The 26,444-nt window shown below is 40.3% G+C and overlaps 2 protein-coding genes and 1 long non-coding RNA gene across 9 annotated transcripts in view; 2 read left to right on the forward strand and 1 right to left on the reverse strand.

Annotated features, from left to right (window-relative positions):
- Positions 1–6,196, forward strand: part of LOC129723972 (rhodanese domain-containing protein CG4456) — a 123,260-nt gene extending 117,064 nt beyond the window's left edge. The window contains exons 1-5 of one of the 7 annotated variants that reach the window (XR_008727848.1): positions 4,599–5,008; positions 5,191–5,347; positions 5,449–5,614; positions 5,799–5,958; positions 6,056–6,196. Coding sequence is in view for 6 of the 7 variants with exons in the window: in XM_055678494.1 (XP_055534469.1) it covers positions 4,985–5,008; positions 5,191–5,347; positions 5,449–5,614; positions 6,056–6,110 (402 nt within the window). In the remaining variant the exon portion in view is untranslated. Of the gene's footprint in view, positions 1–4,572; positions 5,058–5,190; positions 5,348–5,448; positions 5,615–5,798; positions 5,959–6,055 lie in introns of those variants that run through there. The other 6 variants (XM_055678498.1, XM_055678494.1, XM_055678495.1 and 3 more) reach the window with 6 other exon arrangements.
- A 336-nt stretch (positions 6,197–6,532) lies between these two features.
- On the reverse strand, positions 6,533–24,608 carry LOC129723970 (DNA polymerase theta). Its single transcript, XM_055678491.1, has 7 exons — positions 23,896–24,608; positions 22,971–23,840; positions 21,854–22,915; positions 9,530–10,271; positions 8,279–9,465; positions 7,562–8,212; positions 6,533–7,503 (listed from the first exon to the last, which is right to left on the reverse strand). The coding sequence occupies exons 1-7, from the start codon at positions 24,466–24,468 to the stop codon at positions 6,712–6,714; spliced, it is 5,877 nt and encodes a 1,958-aa protein (XP_055534466.1). The 5' UTR covers positions 24,469–24,608; the 3' UTR covers positions 6,533–6,711.
- On the forward strand, positions 17,934–19,455 carry LOC129723973 (uncharacterized). Its single transcript, XR_008727849.1, has 2 exons — positions 17,934–18,117; positions 18,224–19,455. It is a non-coding gene; the product is annotated as an uncharacterized LOC129723973 (long non-coding RNA).
- Positions 24,609–26,444: the final 1,836 nt, after the last annotated feature.

Consider the following 26,444-nt stretch of genomic DNA (forward strand, 5'->3'; position numbering starts at 1 on the left):
TGCCAATAAGTTGAAGATGTTGGCAGATGACCAGAGAGATGCAACATTGATGGACTAACAAATCAAAATGCCAAAAAAGTTGTGAATTCACTTCTAAAAAGTTTTGAATATATGTAACGCGTGATAAGCGAAATACAGTTAAATCGCTGTATTTCTCCTGAACGTAAATTATTTGAGAAAAAAAACGCAAATCCATATCACAAGTTTTATTCCCTAAATAATCAATTTTAAAATATTTTTTACTCTTAGGTTAAGTAGTTTTATGTTTACCCTTAACTTCCCATGACTTTTTCCGATGATTTGAACAACGGAAAAATATTTTGTACTCAAAGTGCTGTTTTGTTTGTTGTTGCCCTAATAGGTTGTTATGCGTTGAATAAAAACGGTGCTTATATCATATTTTAAGAAGACAGATAGACAAACATAATGGATGCACAAAATAGCTAACACGGTTATTGATTGCTTAATGGAAAATTTGCAAATTGGAGAAAATCGCAAAAATTATATTTAACCTGTCTACCACGGAAAGGCAAAAGTTGCATTTTATGTAACTAATCAACTGTTTGTGTAGAATGTCACGAGCAAATTCAGTAGAAGTGATATTCGCTATTATTTCTAATTTAAGGTTCAAAAATTGACGTTCAACCGTCGATAGAACATAACCTAGTAACCGTTTTTGACAATCGGGAATTTCTTGCAATCATGCGGGAAAAAGTCGGGAAAAATGCGGGAACTCGAAAATGTAAAATGAGTGGCCACCCTGAATATGGTATCAAATTTCCACAAATTAAAATAATTTACACTAAGGGAACATTCGTAAATACTCGCTCAGAGCAGGGGAGGTACTTAACGAAGTGTTGAACTGCGTGAGACACCAAGCATATTTGCGTTACGTAGGGGTGAAGGAGTACTGAGAATTTCCAAATTCCGCTGTACTTAATATACGAGTATTCCCTTCTCGGCTGTGATTTGCGGGATTTCTATAACAAAGAAAAATCCAGCATACACAATTACTATCGGCGCGGTAAAAATTTTCTCGGCGGCGCGCCGAGTCCAAATCATCGGCGGCGGCGGCGTGCGTAAAACTGTCGGCGGCGGCGGCGCGGCGTGGCGGCGCACAGGACTAATGTTAACAGCACAACTTCATAGCTTTATGTAAATACTAGTACCAAACCCACAAACTAGTAGTGAAATTTGTGTTTCATTCATATGAAAGCCCTTTCTTCCAGAGGAGGGAGGGGTGTCAAGTGACCATTGACATATTTTTTGCTACTAAAAACCTCACCATGTCAAATTTAGTTCCATTTTCTTGCTTAGTTTTTAAGTTACGCAGAAGTTTGTGTTATATTTGTATGGGAGCCCTTCCTTTCAATAGAGGGAGTGGTCTCGAACTTTTCTAATCACGTTTTCCGGCCCCAAAAATCTTTACATACAAATTTTCACGCCGATTGGTACAGTAGTTTCCGCGTCTATAAAAATCAGAGATACAGACAGTAGTGCTGGGACTATCCGGATTAAAATATCCGGATATCCGACCTCGGATATCGGAAAAATATTTAAAATCCGGATCAATCCGATATCCGGATATTACCCGACAGGATATCCGGATTTTTGGATAGTCGGATATCCGGATATTGTATCCGAACATAGTTTAATGAGAATTATGTAAATAAATACTTACGAGGGGTTGGTGAATTGTGAAAAAAGCCATTTTTCGCGTTACATTTCATTCGAACGGGCCTAAAAGATAGAAAAAAAAATCCGGATATCCGGATAGTATATCCGGATATCAGACTATTCGATTATCCGTATCCGGATATTCGGACATCCGAATAGTATTCGTTTACATATCCGTGATCCGAGCTTCGGATAACCGGATCACGAATATATTCGGTTAAAAGTCCCAGCACTAACAGACAGACAGATAAAACTGCTTTTTTATATTTCGGAATTTTTTTCCTGTAATATCCTGTACATGCGAGATTGAGATTTGAGTCGCCTTATACTTTGGAGCCTTCGAACAAGGATTACATAAGAGACTAAACGAGAAATAAGTTTGACACATGTTTAAAAAAATGTATGCTTTATAAAACGAGTGTATATTTTGAAAATATTGCAAAATCATTATCATTATTATGAGTGCAATTTTATAGCTTTGTCAGACAAATCTTTATAATGTGTATCATTTCATAACGTCGATTCAATTTCAAAATAAAATTCCCTGAAATTTAACATCAATTTCCCTGATATTTTTCAGCATTCGGTACAAGAAAGTACAACGTAGATCAACGCAAGTCTGAAATCACAGTGAATAAAGTATTCAATCGGATATGAAACCCGACAGTGGATGTCCCGAATTAACCTTTTGTACCTTTGTGCTAAAGAGCCCTGATTTCCCTGATCGAAAAATGAATTCGCTTACATTCCCTGATTTTCCAGGTTTTCGACACCCTGGAAAACTAACAGAAGTATTCTATGCGATAAAAAATCGGAAGTGATTCTCCGAGTGAGTGATTTATTCTATCCTTGCTCAACCGTCCACTCTGAACCAGACGCAGTTATACGCCACACGATTTGGTTGAACAGACGATTACGATTTCGTTTCTCAATTAGTACAGGACCTGGGTTGGGACCAAATCTTCACTAAAGTTACTTGAATCCTAGTGCTAATCCCGAGGACTTTAAGGTAGGGACGATCTCGCTAGAGCTGGCAGATCGCAGTAGGAGGGAGTAAACAATTTTGTTGTATAACAGTTTATTAAGTTTTAGTCCAGCCGGGATCTGCCTAACAGCAGCTTAACAAGTTATAAATAAACAAAATTGTTAGTTGCGTCATCTAATACTAAAGATCACAATAAGGGTGAAAGTATTCCCTGATAATGTACGGATTTTCGAAATGGTTAACTGGACCGATCGTATCACTAGATCAATGAATGTTAACTAAGAATCTATAATCACTTCTGAATCTTTAATTTGATAACACCTTTCTACACTTTGTTGCCTGATAGTGTAAATGGAATGTTGAGGATATTTCTTCCTTGTGTATGATATCATATTACTTTTTTTACGTTGAGATCATGAAGACTTTTTTTGCACCAAATGCAGCAAATTTCAACCTCTTGTAAGAATTTGCCTCTTATTTTCATGTAGAACTTCATGTTATCGACATATATCAATACTTTGAGGCAGTTCAACACAAGGGTAACATCATTAAAAAAAAAGCAAAGGACCTAAGTGAATGCCTTGAGAAACTCAACTCGGTTCTTTACCTGACTAAATATTTTCTGTTTTACGATAGCTTCAAAAAGTTTGGAGATACATGATATCATTGCCATGCCGCGGTAAATTTTGATATCAGATCTTTTACCTGACTTGGAAATAAGAAATGATTTTTTTTCCAGACTGATGAAAATTGCATAAAGTGAAAACCCAAAACATAGGTTTTACGAAAACTAATTTTTTTTTATAAATAAGGGTGGAATACCATCTGGCCCTGAACCTTTTGAGAAAATAACTCAATGTCCATTCAAGCCAGGAAGGCATGAAGATTGCAATATTACCGATATTATCTGCTTCACCAGATACAGGTATTGACTCATGGAAGTCATATTTTGTATTCGTCATAGTCTGAAGTAATTTTTGCTCGATTAACCAACTGTCTAGATTTTTTTTCTAAATTCTACCAATTTTATGTTTCATCAAAGAATATCCCAACGGATGTTCTTTGCTGAAGAGGACAACTGGCTTGGAGTGATGAGATCATTTTATCAATGACTGCAACATCACATTCTAGTTATGAGAAAGTTGTAATTGATGTATCGTTCTTTAATGTATTTTTTCTGATGTTTATGATTTGGCTTTATAATCGAACAAACTTTATAATTGGATAACGATTGTTCATCAGAATCATCATGACACAAGGTCACTACAGATCGAGAGACCAAGGAGATCTTCATGAGAAGAAACCTTGAATATTAATGCGTTATATGTCACATACGTCTATACTATTAGACGAAATGTAGTTCGAGATTCAAAAAAAATTATAAGACTATCACATGATAGTTAGTACATGAGAGAAGCAGGATCACACTACAAGATGGATTAATTTGTTCAAATAAAGCAGCATATGCACCTATGCAACGCAACACTCAAATGTTATCTAAATTAGGTATATAGGATATTAATATTTCTTTTTCGGGACAGACAGCATTACTGAAATTATTGATTGTTCAAGATCACGTCTTCGCGACTCAAACACGATAGATTTCGTTCAGAAGTAGACTTTACCTTTGATAAAAAACGCAAACTTTCGAAAAATATTTATATGCATTCGCCAACAAGACATTCAATTCACACATCCAAACTAGTTTCAACCAACGAGAGACGACGAAAACCAACCCGAAAACGATGCAGTCACGATGATCTTTCGAAATTCTAAAGTTGTTTTCAAGATTTTTACGGTTCATGCATTTCAATGTTATTTCTACCGAGCTTTAACGGGTAAAGTTTAAAAAGAAGCATTACGGTTCTATTATGTGTTATTTATTAGTGCCTTCTAGTTACTAAAGTAAATCTATTTATCAAAGGAATCGTGATCTTAAGTGATAGACCAATATCGTAAAATTACGTTTCTATCAAATCGTTCCGCAAAGTAGCGTGATATCACCGGCCTTCTAGATGAATTAATTCCTGCATCTTTGAATAATAATAAAATCGACCGGTGGATAAACTTGCTCTCCATAGCCAACTAATACAACTTCAACTTTGGCAGGCATGAAGTGAAGACGCTGTTGTTTAGTTAAAGCGGAGGCACGTCCTCACAGTGTTGGATATTCGTAGCCAAGCAACTAAAGCCGGTCGTACAATGTAACTCGTGCGGCATAGAGAGATAATCATTTATAAGGCATCATAATTTATTCACGTATTAGTGCAATCCTCTCGGGACCCTCTACCAGCGTTATTTAGTTTAGATAAGCAGCCCTTCATGTGTGCATCGTTTTTTAACTGGGTAAATATAATAAGTCGAAAATCAATACGCACAAATTTGTGGGTACCGGGTAAACATGAGTGTTTCAATTTCGCTATCTCTGCGATCATACATAGATAAGCGAACAGATGAGATTCAAAGAACATATACCATTTGCTGTGAATTATTAATAGCATTTCGTATTGGAAATTGAATCGTTTCAGATCTCTGATTTTCTCGGTAAACGCGCCAACATGTCTATTGCAACTTATGAGGAGGTTTTGGACCTGCCAAATCACCCGGAGAAATTGCTGATCGACGTTCGAGGTGCCGACGAGCTTGCAGAAACCGGCCAAATACCAACCAGTGTCAACATTCCACGTATGTATTAATTAGCACGAGCAGTTTGGTTCAAGCGGAAACCTTACAAAATTCGAACTAACTGTGAGGATGATTAATTTTATGACAACTTTTGGCACCAGTTGATCATGTGAAGAAAACCTTTTCATCGGAAACTAATTCGGAAGCATTTGTGCGACTCCACGGTTTCGCCAAACCGTCGCTTGATCACTACATAATTGTATCTTGTAGAACTGGAAGGCGCAGCCAAATGGCTGTGGACATACTCCAGGAACTTTGCTATACCAAGTACGTACACCTGAAGAGTATTTCGAAAATCTTAAAAACTTGCTGAATCATATTTGACGTAACCGATTTCATTGTCTCGCTTGCTGCTAACACTATTCCAATCAATAGATCTCTCGAGGGCTGATGTTGTCCATCATGCTTGGCTCTAAATACTGATTGATGATGTTAAAACCTCTCTTTGTAGTGCCCACTGTCGAACAAGCGCTGCAACTTTCGGAAGATGAATTCAAAGCCAAGTACGGTCGGACCAAGCCGCAACCCGACACGGAAGTGATTTTTCACTGCAAAATGGGAGGACGGGCCCAGAAGGCGGCGGATATAGCCACCGGTTTGGGTTTTAAAAAGTATGTGCCGTTGTTTTGCTTATGCGCTTTCAAATCTACTTTCCATCATCCCGCTTTTTTTTAATTAGTGATAATCAATAATAAACTTTGTTTTTAGTGCCCGAAATTACAAAGGATCCTGGACCGAATGGGCTGCCAAGCAGGGCAAGTAGGAGTAGATCCGAATGCGAAATTTCGATGGGCTATGTTGTGTTTCTGCTTCTTAAATTTAACATGAATAAAATGGAAAAAGTTTAAATTTATTGTTTCATTAAAGTATCGTCCAACTTTTAACGAGTTGACGGTATTTCTTGGTTAAGAGTTATATTCAGAATAGGGCAATTCACAATGCATACACCGTTTCAGAAAATCACCCTCGAGTCTAAAAAAAATTTTCACCCGCGAAAAATACTCAGTTCACTGAGTCAAATACATGTTCAAGTTTTCCTTTTTAAATGGTCGATTTTAATTTTAAAAGAATGCTCTACTAAACTTTTGTTTTTTTCCCTTCAACGTCAATAACTATACTCTGGAACAAATTGACTACACAACAATGATCTGCCAGCGGAATTCACAATGTTAAGGAAAAAGAGAATTGTTTGATAATAATTCAAATTATAATCAAGTCTTACAGAAGTCGCTTTACTAAGAAACGTAAAACTTTGAAGTTCATATTTTATTGCTTTTTCAGCGTAAATTGTGTCTTCGAATTTCAACTTTAGATGAAAATAAATATCACAAGTTTATTGTTCAAACCAATAATATATACAATTATCACACCTGAATTTCTTTCAATTCACCCCAGCTGGGACCAACCTTCACTTTGACCCGCAACGGCAGGCTAAGTTTGGCACAGTTCTCCATGCTGGATTTCAAAATTTTAGCCACCTTCCGAGCGTGCTCGTGTGGTACCTCAAATATCAGCTCATCGTGCAAGTGTAGCACCAGGTCAACCTGTCCCAACCGTAACGTCTCATGATACTTGCGCAAGTTGCGCATCATACGCAGAATAGCATTTTTGAGAATGTCAGCGGCCGAACCTTGAACGGTAGTGCAGACGGCCTGCCGCTCCGCTTCGGCACGCCTCTTCAAATCCGTACTCTGAATGGCCGGCAGATATCGTCTTCTCCCGGTCAATGTTTCAATGTAGCCCCGTTCTCGTGTAATCTGTATTACCTTGTCCGTGTAGCGTCGAATCTCCGGATACGTGGTATGAAATTGCTCCATCAGCGTACGCGCCGTGTCCTCATCGACGTGCAATTCGGCTGCCATCGATTTCACGCCCATCCCGTAGACAACCCCATAAACGATCGCTTTGGTGCAGTTTCTCAGCTCATCGGAAACCAATCGGTCATCATCGATCCGGTTCCACTTGGCAGCGATTTCTCGGAAAACATCTTTCCCTCCATTCATGATAGCCAGCAGTCGCCGATCTTGGGATAAATGAGTTAGGACACACAGTTCTAGCTGACAAAAGTCAGCCGAAAGCAAAACTCTTGCTGGGTCTGAGCATGCAAATGTACTACGACAACTGAATACCTCAACCTTACCGGGATCGATTTCCACCTATTCAAAAAATCATTCAACATTAACTTTAAAAACTAAATGGTTTAGTGCCAAGTACCTTAAAATCCTTCACGACCGTCTGTAAATTAGGCTCATGCATTGTAATACGACCGGTAGAAGTGTAACAAAAGCTAGTTCCATAGATCCTCAGTCCATCACGAACCGAGCGGAACAGCGGTTCAATGGTTCGGCTAAGATTGCTTTCAATCTTGCGATAAGCGATAACCAATGTCGCCAGTGGTGAATCGATGCGTTCCAGTACCTGTCGGGTAGTTTTCACCCGACCATTTCGATCCTTCGGTACCCGCAGGGCTGCTGCCACAGCAGAAGCCGAACCAAAGTCCAACCTTTGACCACCGTTAAGCTGTCTTACTCGCTCGGCAATTCGCTCTTTCGCCTGGCGCAATCTGTCGATCAAGTTGGACAGTTTACTGCCGTCCACCGGGAAACCGACCAATTCCATCGCGATCAACGCAGTTTGGAGGGGCATTTCACGGCTGGTGAAAGCGGCCAACATATCCTGCGGTCGATCAAGTTGGGCAAACTGTTCCATCTGGGCAGCGACCATGTGGTGGAGGATAAAACTCTCCACTGTGCATCGAATTCGACCATCGATTGCGCTTGTGTAGTTCTGTGCCGGACCGATAGAACCTGGACAGCGACCTGCTAACTGACATAGGGACAACATCTCCGGGCAGTATTGTTGTACCTACAAAAATGCGTAGCTCTCAAGTAAGTTTTCTGAAGATTTTTTTCTGAGAATAAATTTACTCACCATCGCCTGAAACGGAAGAGTTTTATCTTCTGCCTGTAGCAACCAGCAAGCAACTCTCGGATCGCGCAAATCAGCCGCCAAATGCAGATCCATAGCAAGCAAGCCACTACGATAAACCATCTTGAGCTGATCCTTAGCATCGAGCAACTGCAGGGTAAGGTTTGCACGTTCGAATAAATTCGTTATCAACATCTGCTTCAAGTCACACTTCACTACAGAATCTTTCTTTAGATTGAGATGATACACAACATTGTTCAGACTTTCATCGAGCTGTCCTTGAAAGGTGAAAGCTACACCGCTGAGAAAGAAATTCTCTTCAAAAACGTAGGGATAGTTTTTCAAAACTTCCTCCTGTTCGGGTTTAGTTCTTTGATTGATTAGCAAGTTTCCCCCTATAACTGACTTAGAGCGATCAAATCTGCAAACCGCGAAGGCTACACTAACCGAGCAAACTTTTTCCAGCTCTTCCTGAAATCGTTGGAAGAGCCCAAAATCTGCACAAAGATCTACCACATTGATGCTTTCGTATTTTCTACTCTGATTAGTTGTTGCATCCTTATCGCCGCTAAGCACGTGTGAAAAGTTCATAATGAGTGAATTGTGAAATTGCTCAATTTCACGATTGCTGTCCGTTTCAGAAACTTCAAATGACACAACGGATGCTTGTTTGTGGCTGTTCTCCGATGTGGAACCATTTGCACAAGCTGTTACAGTCACAGAGGGTCCTTCATCCTCGATTCCCTTCATTTCATCTACGGGTTCAGTGTCCTGCCAGTCAGGATTACGAACTCCCGTCTCCAGTTGAATATAGTTTCGTGCCTCCTTGACTAACAAAACAGCTGCCTCTTTCACCGTCAGCCCGGCCCTTCCAGTAACGTACAAATTACGCAAATTCATTCGCTTTTGCGCTTCGAACTCATTTTCACCCTCTCGTTTCTGCTCGGTTTGGAAGCTAACACAGTTGTACAAAATTCGCTCGACCGCCAGCGAACTGGAGTTGGCCAGCTCAACCAGACCGATTATTCCTCCATTGAACAGCATACGCGCCCGCTGTCCATTCAAACTCGGAATCCTCATCAAATCCAGCAGATCCGGTTGAATGCCAAAATACAATCGTTCTTTGAACTGGGACACAATCATGGCTAACAGGTTCCAGTTTAGTGAAGTGCAAAACGCTGTTACGATACCTAGTTTTTAGAAGAGATCAATTACTATCTATAGCAAGCAGTCGTCATTAAAATTGGCGCCAACCTGCAAAAGTAGATGCCAGCTGCTGTAAACTCTGCAGCAGCCCTCTCGTACAAACAAAATCTTGCGCAACCTCGCCCAACGGTTTCTCATCTACCAGCTCCTTCAGTGCCAGTGCCGTATAGAATCGCTTGTGCACCTGCAGGGACTGGTAATCATCGGCACTCACATTACCCCGCAGTGCCTTAACTAGAAATGCCTCACGTACACCAACCAGTTCCCCGACGCGTCTCATAGCTTCGGACAGTTTTTCCCACCGGGTCAGGTACGCCATCCAGTCGATGTTCTGCCACTGGTAACTTACGGAGTACGGAGTCACCAGATAGATGGCATGCAGCTCCGTTTCCAGCACGAAACATTGACGCGACTTTTGCAGCTCGCTAAACAGCAGAAAACCATCTCGCGGTGGCATGGAAGCGGCCAGGCAGGCACTTCCAAGCTGAGTTGCCGTCATAATCGCTTCACCGGTTTCCTCGCAGTGCTGCACTCTAATAAACTCGTACTCCAACAAAAAGCGCACGCATCTGGCGATGGGATCTATCGACCTATCGGTGGCATCTGTTGTCGCGTTCGGACGCAAACGGGATTTCGATCGAACGCTCCGATCCAACGATTCTAGATCGAAACGGAAGGGACACTTCTTTTCGCAGCTGTACAGCGTACAGTTGAGAAATTTCTCCAGATCCGCTGTGGTGCTGGCCTCTCCCGATGCAACTATCTCCAGGATCGCGCGCTTCAGGTGACTCTGGAAAAGGAAATGCAGCATAAAGTAGAGTTCTTTCAATTTTGCACACAGATAAATGGATCCAACATGGTTTCGAAATGGAATTCCCCCCTCCAAAGAACTAATTCCCCCTGGGACGAAACTCCCTACGGGTTTAAAAAAAACATTCTGGATTTTACCCGGTGGCGCCGTAATATGGCTAGTATAGCATCGATATAAATATGCAGTCAATAAAATCATTAATCACAAGTAAAAAGTAAACTGGCTTATTTTATTCACATGATTCATTTGAGTCTATAAGATCTCAAAGTTAGCAAAACCTTGATGCTACAAACCGCTCACCGCTATTAAAACTTGACTGCGGCCAGCTATTAGTGTACAGAACAATTGCGGGGCAAGCGCTGCGATCCTACTGGCCCTGACACTTAGACGTAGCTAGGATTCCCTCCGGAGTCCGGATTCTTAACATTGGTGCAGAGTTTCTTTTGCAAAATTTTAGCCTAATTAAACTTCGACAAGTGAGCGGTCAAGTTTCAATATCAAAACGCATGGGACATCGAGATCTGGTGTCATTTTAAGATCTGGTTCAAAATTTTTCGAGCAGATTTTATGAAATGTATGGAAAAGTCGATTTTCCTTAGCAAAAAATAATACGACGTTTCCCTATGCATTTTTACATTGGTCTAAAAAATTTAAACTTCACCGCTTTGAGAATCCACTGCCTGAAATCCAATCGAGCGCAGGTTTTACAATGGGACTTTTTTTCTAGAAGGCAGATCTGAGCACAACTGCTAAACGACTAAAGCTTGGTAAACGGCTGGGCAGTGCATACCAGCAGTACACCCGTACTAGTTGGCATAAAATAGACCCCAGTGTGGTCCAAAGCATAATGCCCAGCAATACCTATCCCTACCTCCACGTGGCACCGACTGGGATAAGAGCAACCAAGGGAACATCGGTGAACGGGTGGAAACTTAGTCGTATACTGACTGGGGTTCTCTTTAGAGAACAGCTTGCCTGATCGCTTGTTCCTCAGGTTAGGGGCGGCTCAAACAGCGACTGATCCGGAGCCGACGGCTGAACTATGAAATGCGGTGAACTCTGCTCGAAGCGGCACTCGCGGGCATCTTGACCAGAGCTACGGAAGGCGAAAGTAGGGTCAGCAGCCATACAAGAGGTGCGTTGGCCAAAAACCGGAGAACGTGAATTCCGGGCTGCTGATCCGACTGTTGGCACTTTTTTGAAGTACCACATCTACTACAGTGGCGGCGACAGAGCGGAACGGGGCGTCGGGTTTGTGCTACTAGAGAACCAAATGAAGCGTGTCATTAGGTGGAGGCCGTCGTCTTATTGACCGTCTATGCGTATTGAGGATCAAGGGCAGATTCTTCAATTACAGCATTACCAATGTGTACGCGCCGACAAATGAAAAAACCGACGACGTAAAGGAGGAGTTCTATGGGCTCCATGGGAAATGGCATGAAGAGTGCCCACAACACGACATAAAGATCGTCACTATGAACGCACAAGTCGGACGAGAGGAGTTCTTCCGTCCCGTTACTGGTAGGGAAAGCCTTCACTCTACCACCAGCGACAACGGTTTGAGGCTAGTGCTAGTGCCGCGGCCAGGGGAATGGAGAGGCCTGCTCCCAGTTCGACCACATGTTGATCGGCGGCCGGTGGATCGGTGAACCAGCTGGAGTGGACCTAAAAGAGCAGTGGAAGCACATCCATGATGCGGTCAGCTAAACAGCGCGAGATGTGATAGGCATGACAACGGGGTGGTTCGATGCTGAGTGTCTAGAGTTGATGGAAGAGAAGAACCGAGCCTACGCTGACGTTAATAGCAAGTATTACCGTGTGACGCTTCAAATGCGGGGGAAATACCGGGAGGCAAGAGCTGCCGAAAAGAGGCTTCACAGCCGTAAGAAACGTGAGCACTACGATCGCGTGCTCGCGGAGGCGGAGAATTGTTTCACCAGACACGACACGAGAACCTTCTATAGAACGATTAACAGAATCAGGAACCATGTGATGTGATTACCGAAAAATCGCAGGTGGCCAAGCGTTGAAAGCAACGTTTTGAAGTGATGTTGAACGGGAGGAAGGTAGGAGGTAGGACAACTGTCGAGGGTGACAGGATAGAAATCAGGGAGGACGGACAAGCTGTGGACCCGTTAACATTGGTTCAGGTAAAGAATGCTTGCAAAGATCTGAAGAACCACAAAGCCGCTGGGAGAATGGCTTACCAGCCAAACTTTTCAAAGCGAGCAGCTGTGTAGTGCAATCCACCAGATTATCCTAAGGCTATGGTCTGAGGAACATCTACCTACGAACTGGTTGGAAGGACTCATACGCCCTATCAAGACGTAGCCAGCTTAGGTCCCGTAGCCTACAGATCCGTACGAAATTTGCGCTCTATGAGACTCTGATCCTCAAGGTGGCGCTTCACGGCCATGATTCGTGGACGTGGAAGGAGGCCGATCAACGAGCGCTTGGGGTCTTCAAGCGTAGAAACCTGTGTTCAATACTCGGAGGCAAACTAGAAAATGGGGTGTGGTGCAGGTCCATAAATCACGAGCTGTACGAAGTCAAGCAGATGAAACACGACAGGTTACAGTGGGCTGGCCACGTAGCACGGATGGTGGTTGAGCGACCGGCAAAGATAATTTAGCAGAGAACAGGATAGAGGCCGGCGACTTCGAGGCAGACCTCGCACGCGCTGGATGTATGCTGTCGACGAGTATGGCAGAGCAGCGGGTGTAAGGGAGACTGGAAAGAAGTAGTTCAAGACTGATTTTTGTGAGGACGTATTCTGGATTCGGTGTAGGATCTCAACGTTCTGTCGCCTTAAAAGTAAAGTCAGTAAGCTAAACGAAATTCGAAATGTTGATTTTTATTGGAACCTTCATCAACAATCAAAAAATTAGAAAAAAAAAGGTTGCCTATGAAATACAAAAATTATACATAAGATTAGAAGAGTGCTAACAACAGCAACACAGTCATTTCAATGGTAGATTTATCGCTAACCGCTAGCTGGAAAATTTAGCTCAATAACGGCTAAACTCATTTTAGCGGACTATCCACTAATCGCCAACATATTATTACGTAGATTGTCATATGAATCTATTTATTACTCATAAAAACATACGAAACGTCGTTAGTATAAATTTCTATTTTTAACAATGGCTTTTTCCCGTTAACACGCAAGTTCATTAAGCAGACAGTCGTTCATATTTAGGGGTTTTGTAAAAAAAAGGAACAACAAAAGTGGTTCTGCTTGTAAGTGAAATACATACTCTCAAGAAAGTTCTTATGAAAAATTCCATTGTTTTTAAATCGAAAAAGTAGAACCGAAGTTACCATTAGTTCGGTTGCACTTCGGTTTACAGAAAGGCGATAACCATATTCCTTTTGTCCTAAAATAAAGAAAGGAGTGTTTGTTACAACAAAAAGCTAACTTGTCACACCCTTGGTTTGCCTAGTGCAAGCGGTTCAAGCAGTGCAAGACATACGCCGAGGCAAAAGCACCGACAAACTGACATGAAACTAGATACTGAAATTTGATCAAAAATCCAAAACCGTCATTTTAAAATGCAGCGATCGCTTATGTCAAAATTGGCTGTCAACCAACGTGATGTTTGATATGACGGAATAAGGCAATCCACGAGATAGTTGCGATCAGCTGATTTCAGTCTGTTTTCAACTTATGAAAGCTTTATGTATGTTCGACCGGTCGCAACTTGGATGCAATCCGGATTCAGAAGTGTGAAAACAAATGTTATCCGATCGGTAGCTCTATAGTATCGCGTGTGCCAACCCTAAATACAACAATAAATAACCACTTTTGATATTATTTCCGACAATAAAAGATTTCGATTACGGTCGTGTTTTGGTTTTGCAGCTTGGAAAACAGCAACAATAACAAACGTACAAACAGTGAAACGTCACCCGTGGATTGCCTTTTGCTGATCAGTCATCTACAGGGGTGCCAGGTCATTTTTTCAAATGTCATCACGCATCACGAAACATGTCATCACACATTATTAATATGTGAACTAGTCCTGTGCGCCGCCACGCCGCGCCGCCGCCGCCGATGATTTGGACTCGGCGCGCCGCCGAAGAAATTTTTGGTGCGCCGCCGAGAAAATCTTTACCGCGCCGATAGTGATTGTGTATGCTGGATTTTTTCCTGGTTATATAAATACCGCACAGCCGATAAGGGAACACTCGTATAGGTATTAGGTAATGCGGAATTTGGAAATTCTCAATACCCCTTCACCTTTACGTAATGCAATTTTGCATGGTGGCCTCACGCAATGTAACACTTCGTTAAGTATTTTCCCTCTCCTGAACGTGTATTTACGAATGTACCTAAGTGTAAATTATTTTAATTTGTGGAAATTTGATACAACATTTGACAATAAATATTCAGACTTTTTTATCGAATGAAATCAAAAATATCAATGTCATTATCAGTGATTTGCTTCGTCAGTTTGCTTCGAGAAAATTGTTTCAGTTATCATAACATTTATTTTTTATTTTTATGCAAATGTATTTTTTATTTTTATGCAAACGTATGAGCAGTCTTAAAATGTTCAAAAAATATATGAAAAATGAATAGTGTTTTTTCATTAACTATTCGGTAATTTTCTTTGAAATACAAAGTTTTTTTTGGAGATCAAAATGCGGGAATTCAGTGAAAATTTTGCGCAAATTAAATAGTTGATCATGAGTTGATCAATAGTTGAAACATACATTTTTGTAGATAGTTTTTTCGTCAACATTTTCAAGCACGACTATATTTTTTGCTGATTTCTCGTTAATTTTTATTTTTTTCCTCTGTGCGAACTCATCACTGCGACCAGAGACATTTGATCTATTGTGACATTGGCCAGGTGTTTTCTGTACTCCGCACTTCATATTATTGGCAGTAAATGTACGCTTTTCATTTATATCCGTGCTTGTGTGAGAGAGTTTACCCTTTCGTTTCAAGCTTACTGCTCTACTATAACGAGCCTCTTACTATTCTACCAATATTGCCAAATTACAATTGCCAGGAGTGAGACTACACCTAACGTTCCCCTCTGGCCATTATGTCAAGATGAAGGAACCTTATCGAAACCTCGTTCCTCGTGCCCATACCGCCAATTACAATTCCCTGGAGAGGATTAATATTCCTCAGAACAGTTTTATTATAAGAAATACTTATTTTGTCAAGAGGAAGGAGTCTTAACGAAACCTCGTTGCTCCTACCAACACCGCGTCACAATCACAATTACCCGAGGAGAATTTAATGCTCCACCTCTGGTCAGTTTTATCCGCAGTCGCAATAGAAAATGAAGAAACTGTGGTGTTTACCGAAGAACTCTATTCGATTGAAAAGAGTTTCCCATTTTTTCAGTTATTCCATGGGTAACCTAACAAAATATATGAAAGTTAAAAACGACTCTCTAACGTAAGATTTATCGAATTTTCCCAAAGGTCTACGGTTAATCGAAATCAACATATCAAAACACTATCTATCTTTTTTCCTAAATTGAACGTCTCTGGGAACAGTATTCCATGTAATTTTTTGTTGTGGGCTCGTTGATGATTTTTTTTGGGATTTAAACTTGTTTGTACTTTCTCTGCTTGGTTTATTATTTTCTGGTTATTCAATTGTTTGTTTACTTGATATCTTACCAATTTTATTTCTATTTTTGACATTCTTACAACTCTGACGCATACATTTTTATTTATGAACGTTCAATTAAAAAAAATCGAACATGAGAGTACAAAAGCACACATTATGCGCAATATTTTATAAGTGGTAATTAGTGTCACGCCGATACACGCCGCAGCCGCCGCCGCTGATAAAAGCTAACGGCGTCACGCCGGCGCGCCGAGGTAAAATGTTTTCTACGCCGCCGCCGCCGGTGATATGGTCGGCGCACAGGTCTAATGTGAACACATCTCTACTGAAATTTTTACAGTTACCAAACATCATAGTAAACACACTAAACTGTGTTCAACTAATCCGCCGACTATTAGGCTTTCACGTCTCACGTCGACATCTGGCATCTCTGGTCATCTGTATTACGGTAGAGTTGTTGCGCGAACCCAAGTATGTATGGCGCTAGTGTTGTAACGTATTTATATTTGAATTTTTGAGCAGAATAATCGTACATTTTGTTCAAGGATTCATGTCAGTTTGTCGGTGGCAAAAATACCTAAGATTTTTATACATTTTGACTTATGAAAACGCATGGTTTTGATTCTATTAAGTGCTTATATAATACATAGACACACATATGATTTCTTCAAGTATGTGTTATGAATTTCTTATATACGTCATATGCATTTCATAAGCGCGACTTATGGTTTTTGTAAACGTCATTATTGTGAAAATGTCATACCAGCACCTTATGAAATTAGTTAAAGAAAATGGCTGGCCAGGAGTACATCGTTCTCGACGAAGAAAATTTAATTGCAGACCTCATTGCAAATGCGCCGACAGACGCCTGTTTACTGTTTTATAAAGAAGTGAAACTAAAATTTGTGCAACTAGCATCATTAAATAAAATTTTTTCTGAAAAGATTAGCGTCGAAAAGTTTATTGCAGATGCAGTATCATTTTGGAGCTGGGTCGAAAATTGGCGAAAGAAAAATGTAAGTACTTTTAATACGCCTGCCAATATTTCGTATAACTAAATTTTTTCTCACAGAATCTAGACAACCTCGTGTTCGTGGATGATAACAATGTTGAAGGTGGTCGATCGCTAACAAAACTGGACATACATTTGGTAGCCGATTATGTTATTTTGAATGACCTGAAACCTGCAAATTCTGCTGAAGATATTACTGAAGTGAACTTAATCCCTGCTACTGAAACTAAAAATAATCGACCTGACAGTGTTTCCGCCAAGGTGCAGATTTACCTTTTTAGTTTTCGTTCCAGGCCTATGATATGTTTGCCGTTTTTTTAGATCACAGCTGAATATTCGCAAAGAACACACAACGCTTCACCTTCTTCGTTTTTGTCACCAAACCAACTTTGTATTCTTTTGGAAAAAAACCGACTATAGTAAACAACTATTGAAGCACGCAACAACGCACAAGCTTCCAGACGCTGGCCAGAAACTGGATATAATGGCATAATTATTTAGCATATGAAGCTGTTGAAAGGCTCGACTCGATGAATATTTTTAACATTAATACAATCTACGGATCACCTTTTAGTATACATGAAATTAAAGGGAAATACTATTTCAGGCCAAATGACGACTATTCTCATAATGTAAAATAACTCAGATGTAAGTAATATCTTGTAAATAATTTATATGCCAATGTCGTATTAAATGTATACTTTGTAAAATAAAAAAGCATTCCTTTTATTTGCTATACGACGGGATTCGAAATTGTTTGGTTTTATGCAACATAGATTCAATTTTAATACGCATCACTGCTATAGGATCCATATCTGAGTATGATTATTTGCATAACCATAATTGTATAACTTACGTTATTATCTCTTATAATTTCCATGAGCAAGACTTATGAAAATTGTATGTGGTACGTGTGTTAATTTACCCCTCCAATTCATAAGTCAAACTTATGTTTTCTATAGGTGATACTTGTGGCGGAAAGCCATAAGTGGTTTTTATGGAATCCATTAGTCATTTTGTCTCAGTGTAGCACGAAAACATGACCGCCTGTCAGAGCGAGAATCGCCGCGGAAACAAAAATAACATTAGCGTGACTGGTGGAATCGATGAAATAATTTGTAGAAAATACAAGGCAAATTCGGAAATCTTCGATTCGAACACACTAACAGAGATAACAAAAAACAGTCGCTTGTGATGTCAGTGATGTGATTCTTTCAGTAGTATGAATCATTTCTACCGCAAATTTCAGTATCTGGAACAAAATTGTTTATGCCGATTCTGTGTTTTGTGTAAGACTGCGGTTTCAAATGAATACTTACATTACAGAGATGGGTAACTCCGTATCAAAAAAGGAACAGAGGGCCACGGACATAAGGAAATCTGTGTTTAAATACAAGGCTGCCCACAACCCGTGGGGAGCAACACATCGAGCTGATGCGATTTACAGAGGGGTAAAAATTAACAACGCGCGGAAGGCTGGTGGTTCTTCGTTTATCGGAAAGATTTTTTTTATCATACTCGCCGCTGGTGCGGGATGGTTTTTCTGGCCCCGAATTAAACACACACTCGAGGAGATGGGTTACTACCCTATTCTAGTGGAATATGCAAATTGGATCATGGATAACACCATTTCCTTCGGGCTTGTACTTCAGCGACTTTGGGACAGAGGTATTGATCGTTTCTATCCCAGCCAAACCACTATTTCAGAGTATAAAAATTGGATCATGGATTACGCTATTTACTTCGGAAGCGCACTAAGGCCACTTTGGGACAAGATCATTGATGTTTTGCAACCAACTGTGAATCGTTTCTATCCCAGCCAAACAACTGTATCAGAGTATAGGAATTGTTTCATGGATTATGCCATTTTCTTCGGGAGTGCGCTTCAGCGACTTCGGGAATGGAGAGGGGATTTCATCTTACTGTATCGGAATAATTGATTGGCACTATGGACAACGGCGTTGAAAAATATCAGGAGAATGTCAGAGTGGAATTGATAATTCCTGTACCTCCTTATGGTGAAGTTTTTTGTAATTGTAATCAGGGATGCCACATGTAAAGATTAATCTGTATTTTACAGATTTTTGGCCGAAAAAACGGTACAGAATCTGTATATACAGATATACAGATTTTCGTCGAAAAGTACAGATTTACAGATTTTTCGAAATTGACATTAATTTTCAAAAACAATCCATTTTTTTTTTTCATTAAATATTGAGCAAATTGAACATATTTTCAACTCCTCACACGTTTTAAGCTAAAAATTTGGTTTATGTACCATAAAAACTTAAAAAATAAAAATAGTTGTTTGTGTTTAAACAACACAGATTTTTTTTACAGATATTTTTGTTCCAGATACAGATGTTCAGATTTTTCCAAGGGAAAACACAGATTTAAATGTGGCAACCCTGATTGTAATTGTGTAGTATAGGAGGGGCCCTAGGCCCAGGTCTCCAGTGTATACACCGTCCATGCTATACTAGTAGATTCTACTAAGTAGAATAGTGGAGATGGAACAATAAAGCAATCAGGCGGATTGAAATGGGTATGTTGCATAACCTAGTCTTGCGTCGGGGCTGCCGTCTTAGATATAGTTGGCGAGTCACCGCGCTTCGTAATTCAGCCACCCGCTCCGTGTCAGACGCTGTTGTACGCCGCCCCTAACATGGGGATACAGCCGCATACGATCCCCCTTCCCAGTCAGCAAACGACCATAGTTTTCACCGGGGGTTGGTCACCTGATCTCCGCTAAGGTTACTCGTATCCCGGTCGGCACCTCTTCGAGGTTGGGATAGGAGTTGCTGGACAGAGGTCTCAAGTGAGTGACACGTGCCCAGCCATTTACCAACCAACTTCCAAGATCCATACACAATAAAAATACTTTATAATTCCTATGTCAGTTCACTATTTGAAATATTATCGCAACTCAATTTTTATGTGCCTTCTAGAAATTTACGAGCTCGGACATTGTTTTCTTTAAATCATTAACTTCAAATCATAAATCAAATGATTTTAGTTGGAAGCCATTGATTTTTCTATGCCGAGAACTAAGAAAGGTTACTGTGATGGTTTGAGACTCCTACCTCCTCATTTTACACAAATTTCTGCACAACTCAAGCACTAATCAAACAAATGGAACCAAATTTAGCGTATGGATGCTTTTGGGAGTATAAATTATCTCTCCTCTGGTTTTTGAGCTTTATTTTTTTTTAATTTTTTTTTTTTTTAATTCAAGAACGTTCTATGAAAAAATAACACATTTTCCTCATTTGAATGCTGGGCCGAAACGTCCTAATAGCAAAAAGGCACTGGTAGTTACCCCGATTCAAATTTTGAAAAATTATCAATTTGTCTAATAAATGAATAAATGAAACAAGAAAACAAAACAAAAATTGAAAAATCGCCGAAAAATGTTCCCTTCTCTAGCATCTCCTCGATTGATGTTTACTAACTTGGCAAAAAATTATCAGCTTTTACTGTTCTGTACCGTTCTGTCGGTGTGTGCATTTTAAAGCACATCATCCGCCACAGTAGATGATTGTGCACACGCACTAGCATAGCTTGATGAGTGGTTTTCGGTTCGATTTATTTATATATTGGTTCTGCTTTCGGCTACCTCAGTTAGCCGTTATAGTTTATAGTGATAGCAAACCAAACAAAATATCTAACAAATGGGCAGCTCTCTGTCTAAGAAAGAACAAAGAGCCGCTGACATCCGTAGTTTTTTGCTAAGGTACAAGCGACGTGGTGACCCATGGGGACCAGATTTTCGGGCCGCGGCCGTTTTCCGTGGCGTTCAACGAAACAACCAACGATATGATGAAAATGGCTGCTGTAGTTGTGGCTGTATCGGAAAGTTGATACTTATTCTACTTTGTGCCGCTGTGATATGGTTTATCTATTACAAAATCGGAAGCATTGTCGAGACTGATTTTAAGCTACCGGACCTGGATCGATTCTGTTCTAACCAAACCAGCGTAGTAGAGTATGTCAACTGTACCATGGATAGCGGCATTTCCTTCGGACTGGCGCTTCATCGACTTTGGGAGGAAGCCGTTTGAAAGCGTGCAAATTAAGTGAACAAATAGTCTTTTGTGATGTCGTTTTTCTACCACTGTTGATCGATATTAAATTTACAACCATTGGAAATTCTGCCTCTGATATCTGAAGTCCAAAGTCACTATTTGAACCTCTTCAGTTGGTAAAAAATAGTTTGAGAAAAACCTGAGATAACCGATTTTTTAATACCACTCTCCTTAAACTTCCTAAAATCATCCTTTGAAATTTTTTCTCCGAACAGCAATGAGTCCAGAAGCAAAAAACATCAAATCGCGTCGAACATGAAAAAGTTTTTGTCAGTATAACTTTCATCCTTAAGAGTGCCCACTTTGGTTTGTTCAGAAGAGTTTTATGCAACTTAACTGTCTACCTAAAAACTTATGTTGAAAAAGACCTGAGATGACCAATTTTTTTTCATATAACTTTTTGTTTTTATTTTTTTTAAATGTAGGATCTCAAATTGATTGAATTTAATTGATTTTTTGAAATTTTTATATAAGAGTTCAGACAATTTGCTAGAAGTCATTTCTTAACAACTCTTCTTTATCTGTTGTTAATTTTCAGATGAATCGATTCATAAATATAAATTCAAGCCTTTTGAAATTTAGTACATGTTGCAGAGTGTAGTAAGTCGTACACATCCACAAGGTTTCATCGAATTCTGAGACACCAAGACACCAAGAAGTCCCTGGCCTTCTTGAACACCAAAACAACACAAAAATCGTACATTTGGTGGTTTTTAGGGAAGTAGTACATATTTCTCGGAGAGGGGTCATAAATACCATTCGAGGAAGTTGTTCGTTAAAAAAAATCTTCTTTCATGGAAGTGTAATTTCGGAAAATATCTTTTGGGGAAGTGCTTGGAAATTGTTATAAAATAAAAAAAGAACTACTCACGTATCCATCGCTATCCAGACATGAAGCAATCGGTGCCAGTTCCGCGTTGACCAGTCCCCAGCCAGCCTTTTGGTTCTGCCCGTCGCACATCAGTATCGACTCGCCAAGCACATCGCGTCCCTTGCGTCCAGCGCGTCCGATCATCTGTCGATAGGTCAGTGCATTCATTTGAGCTCCCCCGAACAAAGGTGATCGCACGATAACCCTCCTGGCGGGTAGATTAACACCACTGCTGAGCGTACTGGTCGCTACTATCACTCGCAGTGTACCATTCTTGAAGCAGCTTTCGATTATGTCCCGTTCATCGGCGGTCAGCCCGGCGTGATGATACACGCAACCATAGCGGGCCGTTTTACCCAAAACCAGATCCAAGCCGGTTGGACAGTTCTTCAGCAGGCTCAGTGTTTGTTCCATTTTTTCCTGATCCATTTCGGTTCGAAGTTTCAACCCAAGCTCCGTTTCTGATTTTTTCACCGTATAAATGAACTCAGCCAGGTGCAATGTTAAACGTTCGCACCAGTCCTTCGACGGACAGAAAACGATAACAGAACACCCTTCCAGGATGGTCTCCAAACAAAGTTGTCCAAGGTTGTCCTGGTCTCTCATGATTCCTTTGTATATATCAGTATCCAATTTTCTAATCAATTTGCCCCGATTATCGTAAATGCACGTGCCCAGTTTTACCATTTCCTTCAACTCGATTGGCCGAAAATCTGTTCGAAATTGTTCCGCCTGCAGCCACTCGGATAGCAGTTCAATGTTGGGTAAAGTTGCTGACATTGCAACAATTTGAATCTTCTCACTAAGCTTGTCACAAACAAAGCGAACCTTTGTCAACAGCAGCTCCAGTATGTAACCCCTAGACGGGTCGGCTATCAAGTGGACTTCGTCTACCACTATCAATCCAACATCGGGAAGTTTCTGTTGCTCCAAAAGTCTATTAACGATAGAATTAGCTTTTTCGATGGTGCAAACAGCCACATCAACAGTGTCGAATCCTCCGGGTGCTGTGTGACCACCAAAAAAACCCTCTACGCGGATTTCTGCCGGAGAAAGGATTTCCTGCAATGAAGTTAAAATTAATAGCTTAATTTTAGTAAGAATAAAATGAGCTCACCTGAAGATAGAACATCTTCTCCCGAGCCACTGCCACAAAGGGTAATATAACTAGTACTTTTTTCCTACGCTCAACGACGGTTTTCGCTACTAGGAACTCGCTGACAATCGTTTTACCGCCGGATGTCGGCGCGCTGTACACTAGATTGGCCGATTCCAGAATCACTTTCGCGTTTGTCAGGCAATCCGTTTGCCACTGAAATAGCTCCGTAATTCCTTTCCGAGCGTAGGCTTTCGTAACTGCATCTGGTAATCCCCAGTTAGCTACAAGGCGGAGATTTTTTGAATCATCCAGTGACATCGGCAGCACCGCAGAAGCAGGTTGGCAGGTTGCTCGAAAAGATTTTGAAGCAGCAAAGCTGCCATTGGGAGATTGGCTCAGAGTTCCTGATAAGCTTAAACATTGTGCCGTCTGATTCTGCTTTAAAGCATCAATTACACTTTGCTTGGACTTCTCAACCTCCTGACTCAGTAAAAGATCAATTTTATCACGTTCTTCAACTTCATCTTGCAACGGAAGTTGCGTAAAATTAGCATTCTCCACATTTACTAGAGCATCGGCAATATCCACATCATCCTCTCTAACTCGTAACGACTCCTCTAGATCGGAAAAATCCCTTAAATCCTCACTGCATATAAAATTGTTCAGCGAACGGTGCTCTTGCGATTTGCTCTGCTGTTGTTGAGCAGGAACTTCTAGTGTGAAAATGCTTTGCTCAAAAAGGTTGTCGAGTCCATTAGAATTCGGAACCAAGCTTTGGCTGCGCGGTTGATCCAAAGAAAACTCGCTGCTTCCAAAGATATTTTCTAAGTTATCACTATTGCGGGCCACTTTTGTATCCGTTGGACTTCCCGGCGGCTGAACGTTTTCCTAAAAATAGAAACATATCATTTGTCTACATTTGAAGTAAACCTTTCAAACAAACCAAAGTTTCAAAATTGACATCCGACTCCAGCAGCTTTGATATGTTAATTTCGTTTGGTAATTCATCCGAGTTTTTGTTCCTTTGTGTCAAGCCATCAAAACGGATGTCACTTTGGAAGAGTTCCGAAAAATTATCATTAATCAAACTTAACTGCTCCCGACTCTCGCTGCGTGCTTTCACCTGCCTTGACCGCTCGAGCGGTGGTTGCTTTTGCTGATGGTCCGCGTCAGCATTCATCATTATAGAGTCCGATTTATTCCGACGGAGGTTTTTTCTAGACCGTGAGCGCGATTGTGTGCCGATAGTTTTAAGGCGTTCCCGGACACTTTTGTGGCGTGATTCGCTGGCTCCCACTCGAGTTGAATTTGTAGGGGATTCCTCAACGACTTCCAGCTGCTGCTGTTCATCGCTGCTTTGCCGCTTGGCAGCTTTGGTCTGACTGGATCGAGTAACTCGGCGACCGGAAGATGTCTTTCCACCGGTAGGAGTCGAAGGACCATTTTTCGGAGCTTGATTCTCGAGCAACTCTAACGTATGATCTCCCAGAAAAAACGATTGGGAGAAACCAGACATTGATAACAATTTGACAACACAAAACAAATAGATAAATTAATAAAACTAAACTTATAAAACTTATAATATTAGAGTAAAAATTTGTCACTGCCGTTAAACTGACAGACAGGCGAGGAAAAACTGTTATTCTGCTACTCATGCTAGTGGCAGAAAAACCGCTACTTTTGTTTTGATTAGTGCATGTTCATGCGGGTTTAAAATTTAACACATGTTTATTTCACGAGCAACATGTCAAAAGGATGTGATTAACATGTACTAAAATCCGAGTTTAACTTGCAATAGAGTTTTCTTCAGCAGATCTCACCAATGAAGGTTCGGTCGTGTAACTGTAAAAAATGATGTTTTCTACCAAAAAATCGGTTGATACTCGATTTCGAAAAATATTTCACTTATGTATCGTAGAGTTCAATAATGTTACCTGTATCACAGTTGTTCATATAAAGAAATTTGAAAATCCTGCACACTTAAAATTTATTGGCCCTGACGACTCTGTTGATATTGGTTTGGTTTTTGCCAGAGTCTATGTTTATAATAAGAGTCCCGCAAAGATGAAACCAAAGGAACCAAATCAGTGTCAAACGAGGGTACCAATCGAGCAATGTAAATAAACAAGGTGATAATGTTAGAAGTGGATGAAAAGTGTTGTAATTGAGCGTCATAAAGAATATGTGTTTTTCCGAAGTTTTACTTACATATTTTAATCCAACATTAAACCTGTACACTGGTTCACTTAAATTTAACAAAACATCACCGGTGTAATCTTTCAAAACTGTGTACCTTGTGAAGAATTTCAAAAAATGATATTCGCTTATGCATGGTGAAAAACAGAACTGTATGGCAACAAACGGCCAAAAACTGTGTTGTCGAAACGATAGATTTTCTCTTCGCGCGACTCTATATACACATAGACTCTGGTTTTTACTTGCGAAAGTGAAGGAGGGAAATATTTTTGCTTTTGTTTTCACACATAAATTGACAATTGCATATGAGAATTCACGTTGGTGCGAACAGCCTTAAAAATCTCTTTTACTTGTGTCAGGGCCAATTGCCGGGTATCGGTCATTTTTGCCGAGATCGGCACCACTGAGTGCTCGGTTGAAAAAAAATGACAGCTGTCACATTTTTCGTAAATCTCGGTGTTCCTAACTGAAATTTCAGCACAAAATATCCGTAATCTCGGCAGTGATAGCTCGGTAATAATTTATGCCGAAATTTCAGTTAGGTTGAACCGAGATTTACGAGAAAATGTGACAGCTGTCATTATTTTTTAAACCGAGCACTCAGTGGTGCCGTTCTCGGCAAAAATTACCGAGACCCGGCAATAAATTTCAAGTGTGTGTGTGTGTAAAGATTTGAATCCAAATACGTTAATACACTACCCGCATAAACAAATACCATACACGAATTGTTTCCCGTATAGTACCTTAACCATTTATAAAAAAGTCATATAACCTTTTACATACCATATCAGCTTCAGTTTTGACCATCTAGTTTATAGTAAACTGAGAAATAACCATGTGGTGAACTAGGCGTTAGGTATGGTTACCATTCAAAAACCGCGATTTTCCCGACCATATTTTTTTCGATATTATACACGATATGGTAAACTAATAATTCAAAATTTTGTACTAAAACTAGCCTTCAAATAGTAGTATATTTGCGGTACACTGTAAAAAAAAATCACGTCGAAGTGAAGTGATTTGCTGTTGAATTCGCACTACTTGCCGAACATTTCAAAGTGAAAAGAAAATCCTTCGAAACATGTTAATGCAAAGAACGGTGAAATCAACAGCAAATCACTTGATTTTCTGTTGTTATGTTCATCTTTTTTGATATTCTTATGTTTGAGATACAAAATGTTGGTCATTTGGATATTATCTGCTAATCACAATAAATTTAAAAGGTTTCTGTTTATTTTAGATTTTTCAATTTTATTTTATTCTAGGTTTTCAATTTGATTACAAAATGACCACTGT

Source organism: Wyeomyia smithii, chromosome 2, assembly GCF_029784165.1.
Source record: "Wyeomyia smithii strain HCP4-BCI-WySm-NY-G18 chromosome 2, ASM2978416v1, whole genome shotgun sequence".
Taxonomy (NCBI): Eukaryota; Metazoa; Arthropoda; class Insecta; order Diptera; family Culicidae; genus Wyeomyia; species Wyeomyia smithii.

Excerpts from the sequence above, each read along its gene's own strand:
- LOC129723970 (XM_055678491.1), bottom strand. The coding sequence starts at position 24,468 with ATGTCTGGTTTCTCCCAATCGTTTTTTCTGGGAGATCATACGTTAGAG. Across the intron at positions 23,841-23,895 it reads ATGTCAATTTTGAAACTTTG|GAAAACGTTCAGCCGCCGGG; the intron begins GTTTGTTTGAAA and ends TTCTATTTTTAG. Across the intron at positions 9,466-9,529 it reads GCTGGCATCTACTTTTGCAG|GTATCGTAACAGCGTTTTGC; the intron begins GTTGGCGCCAAT and ends TCTAAAAACTAG.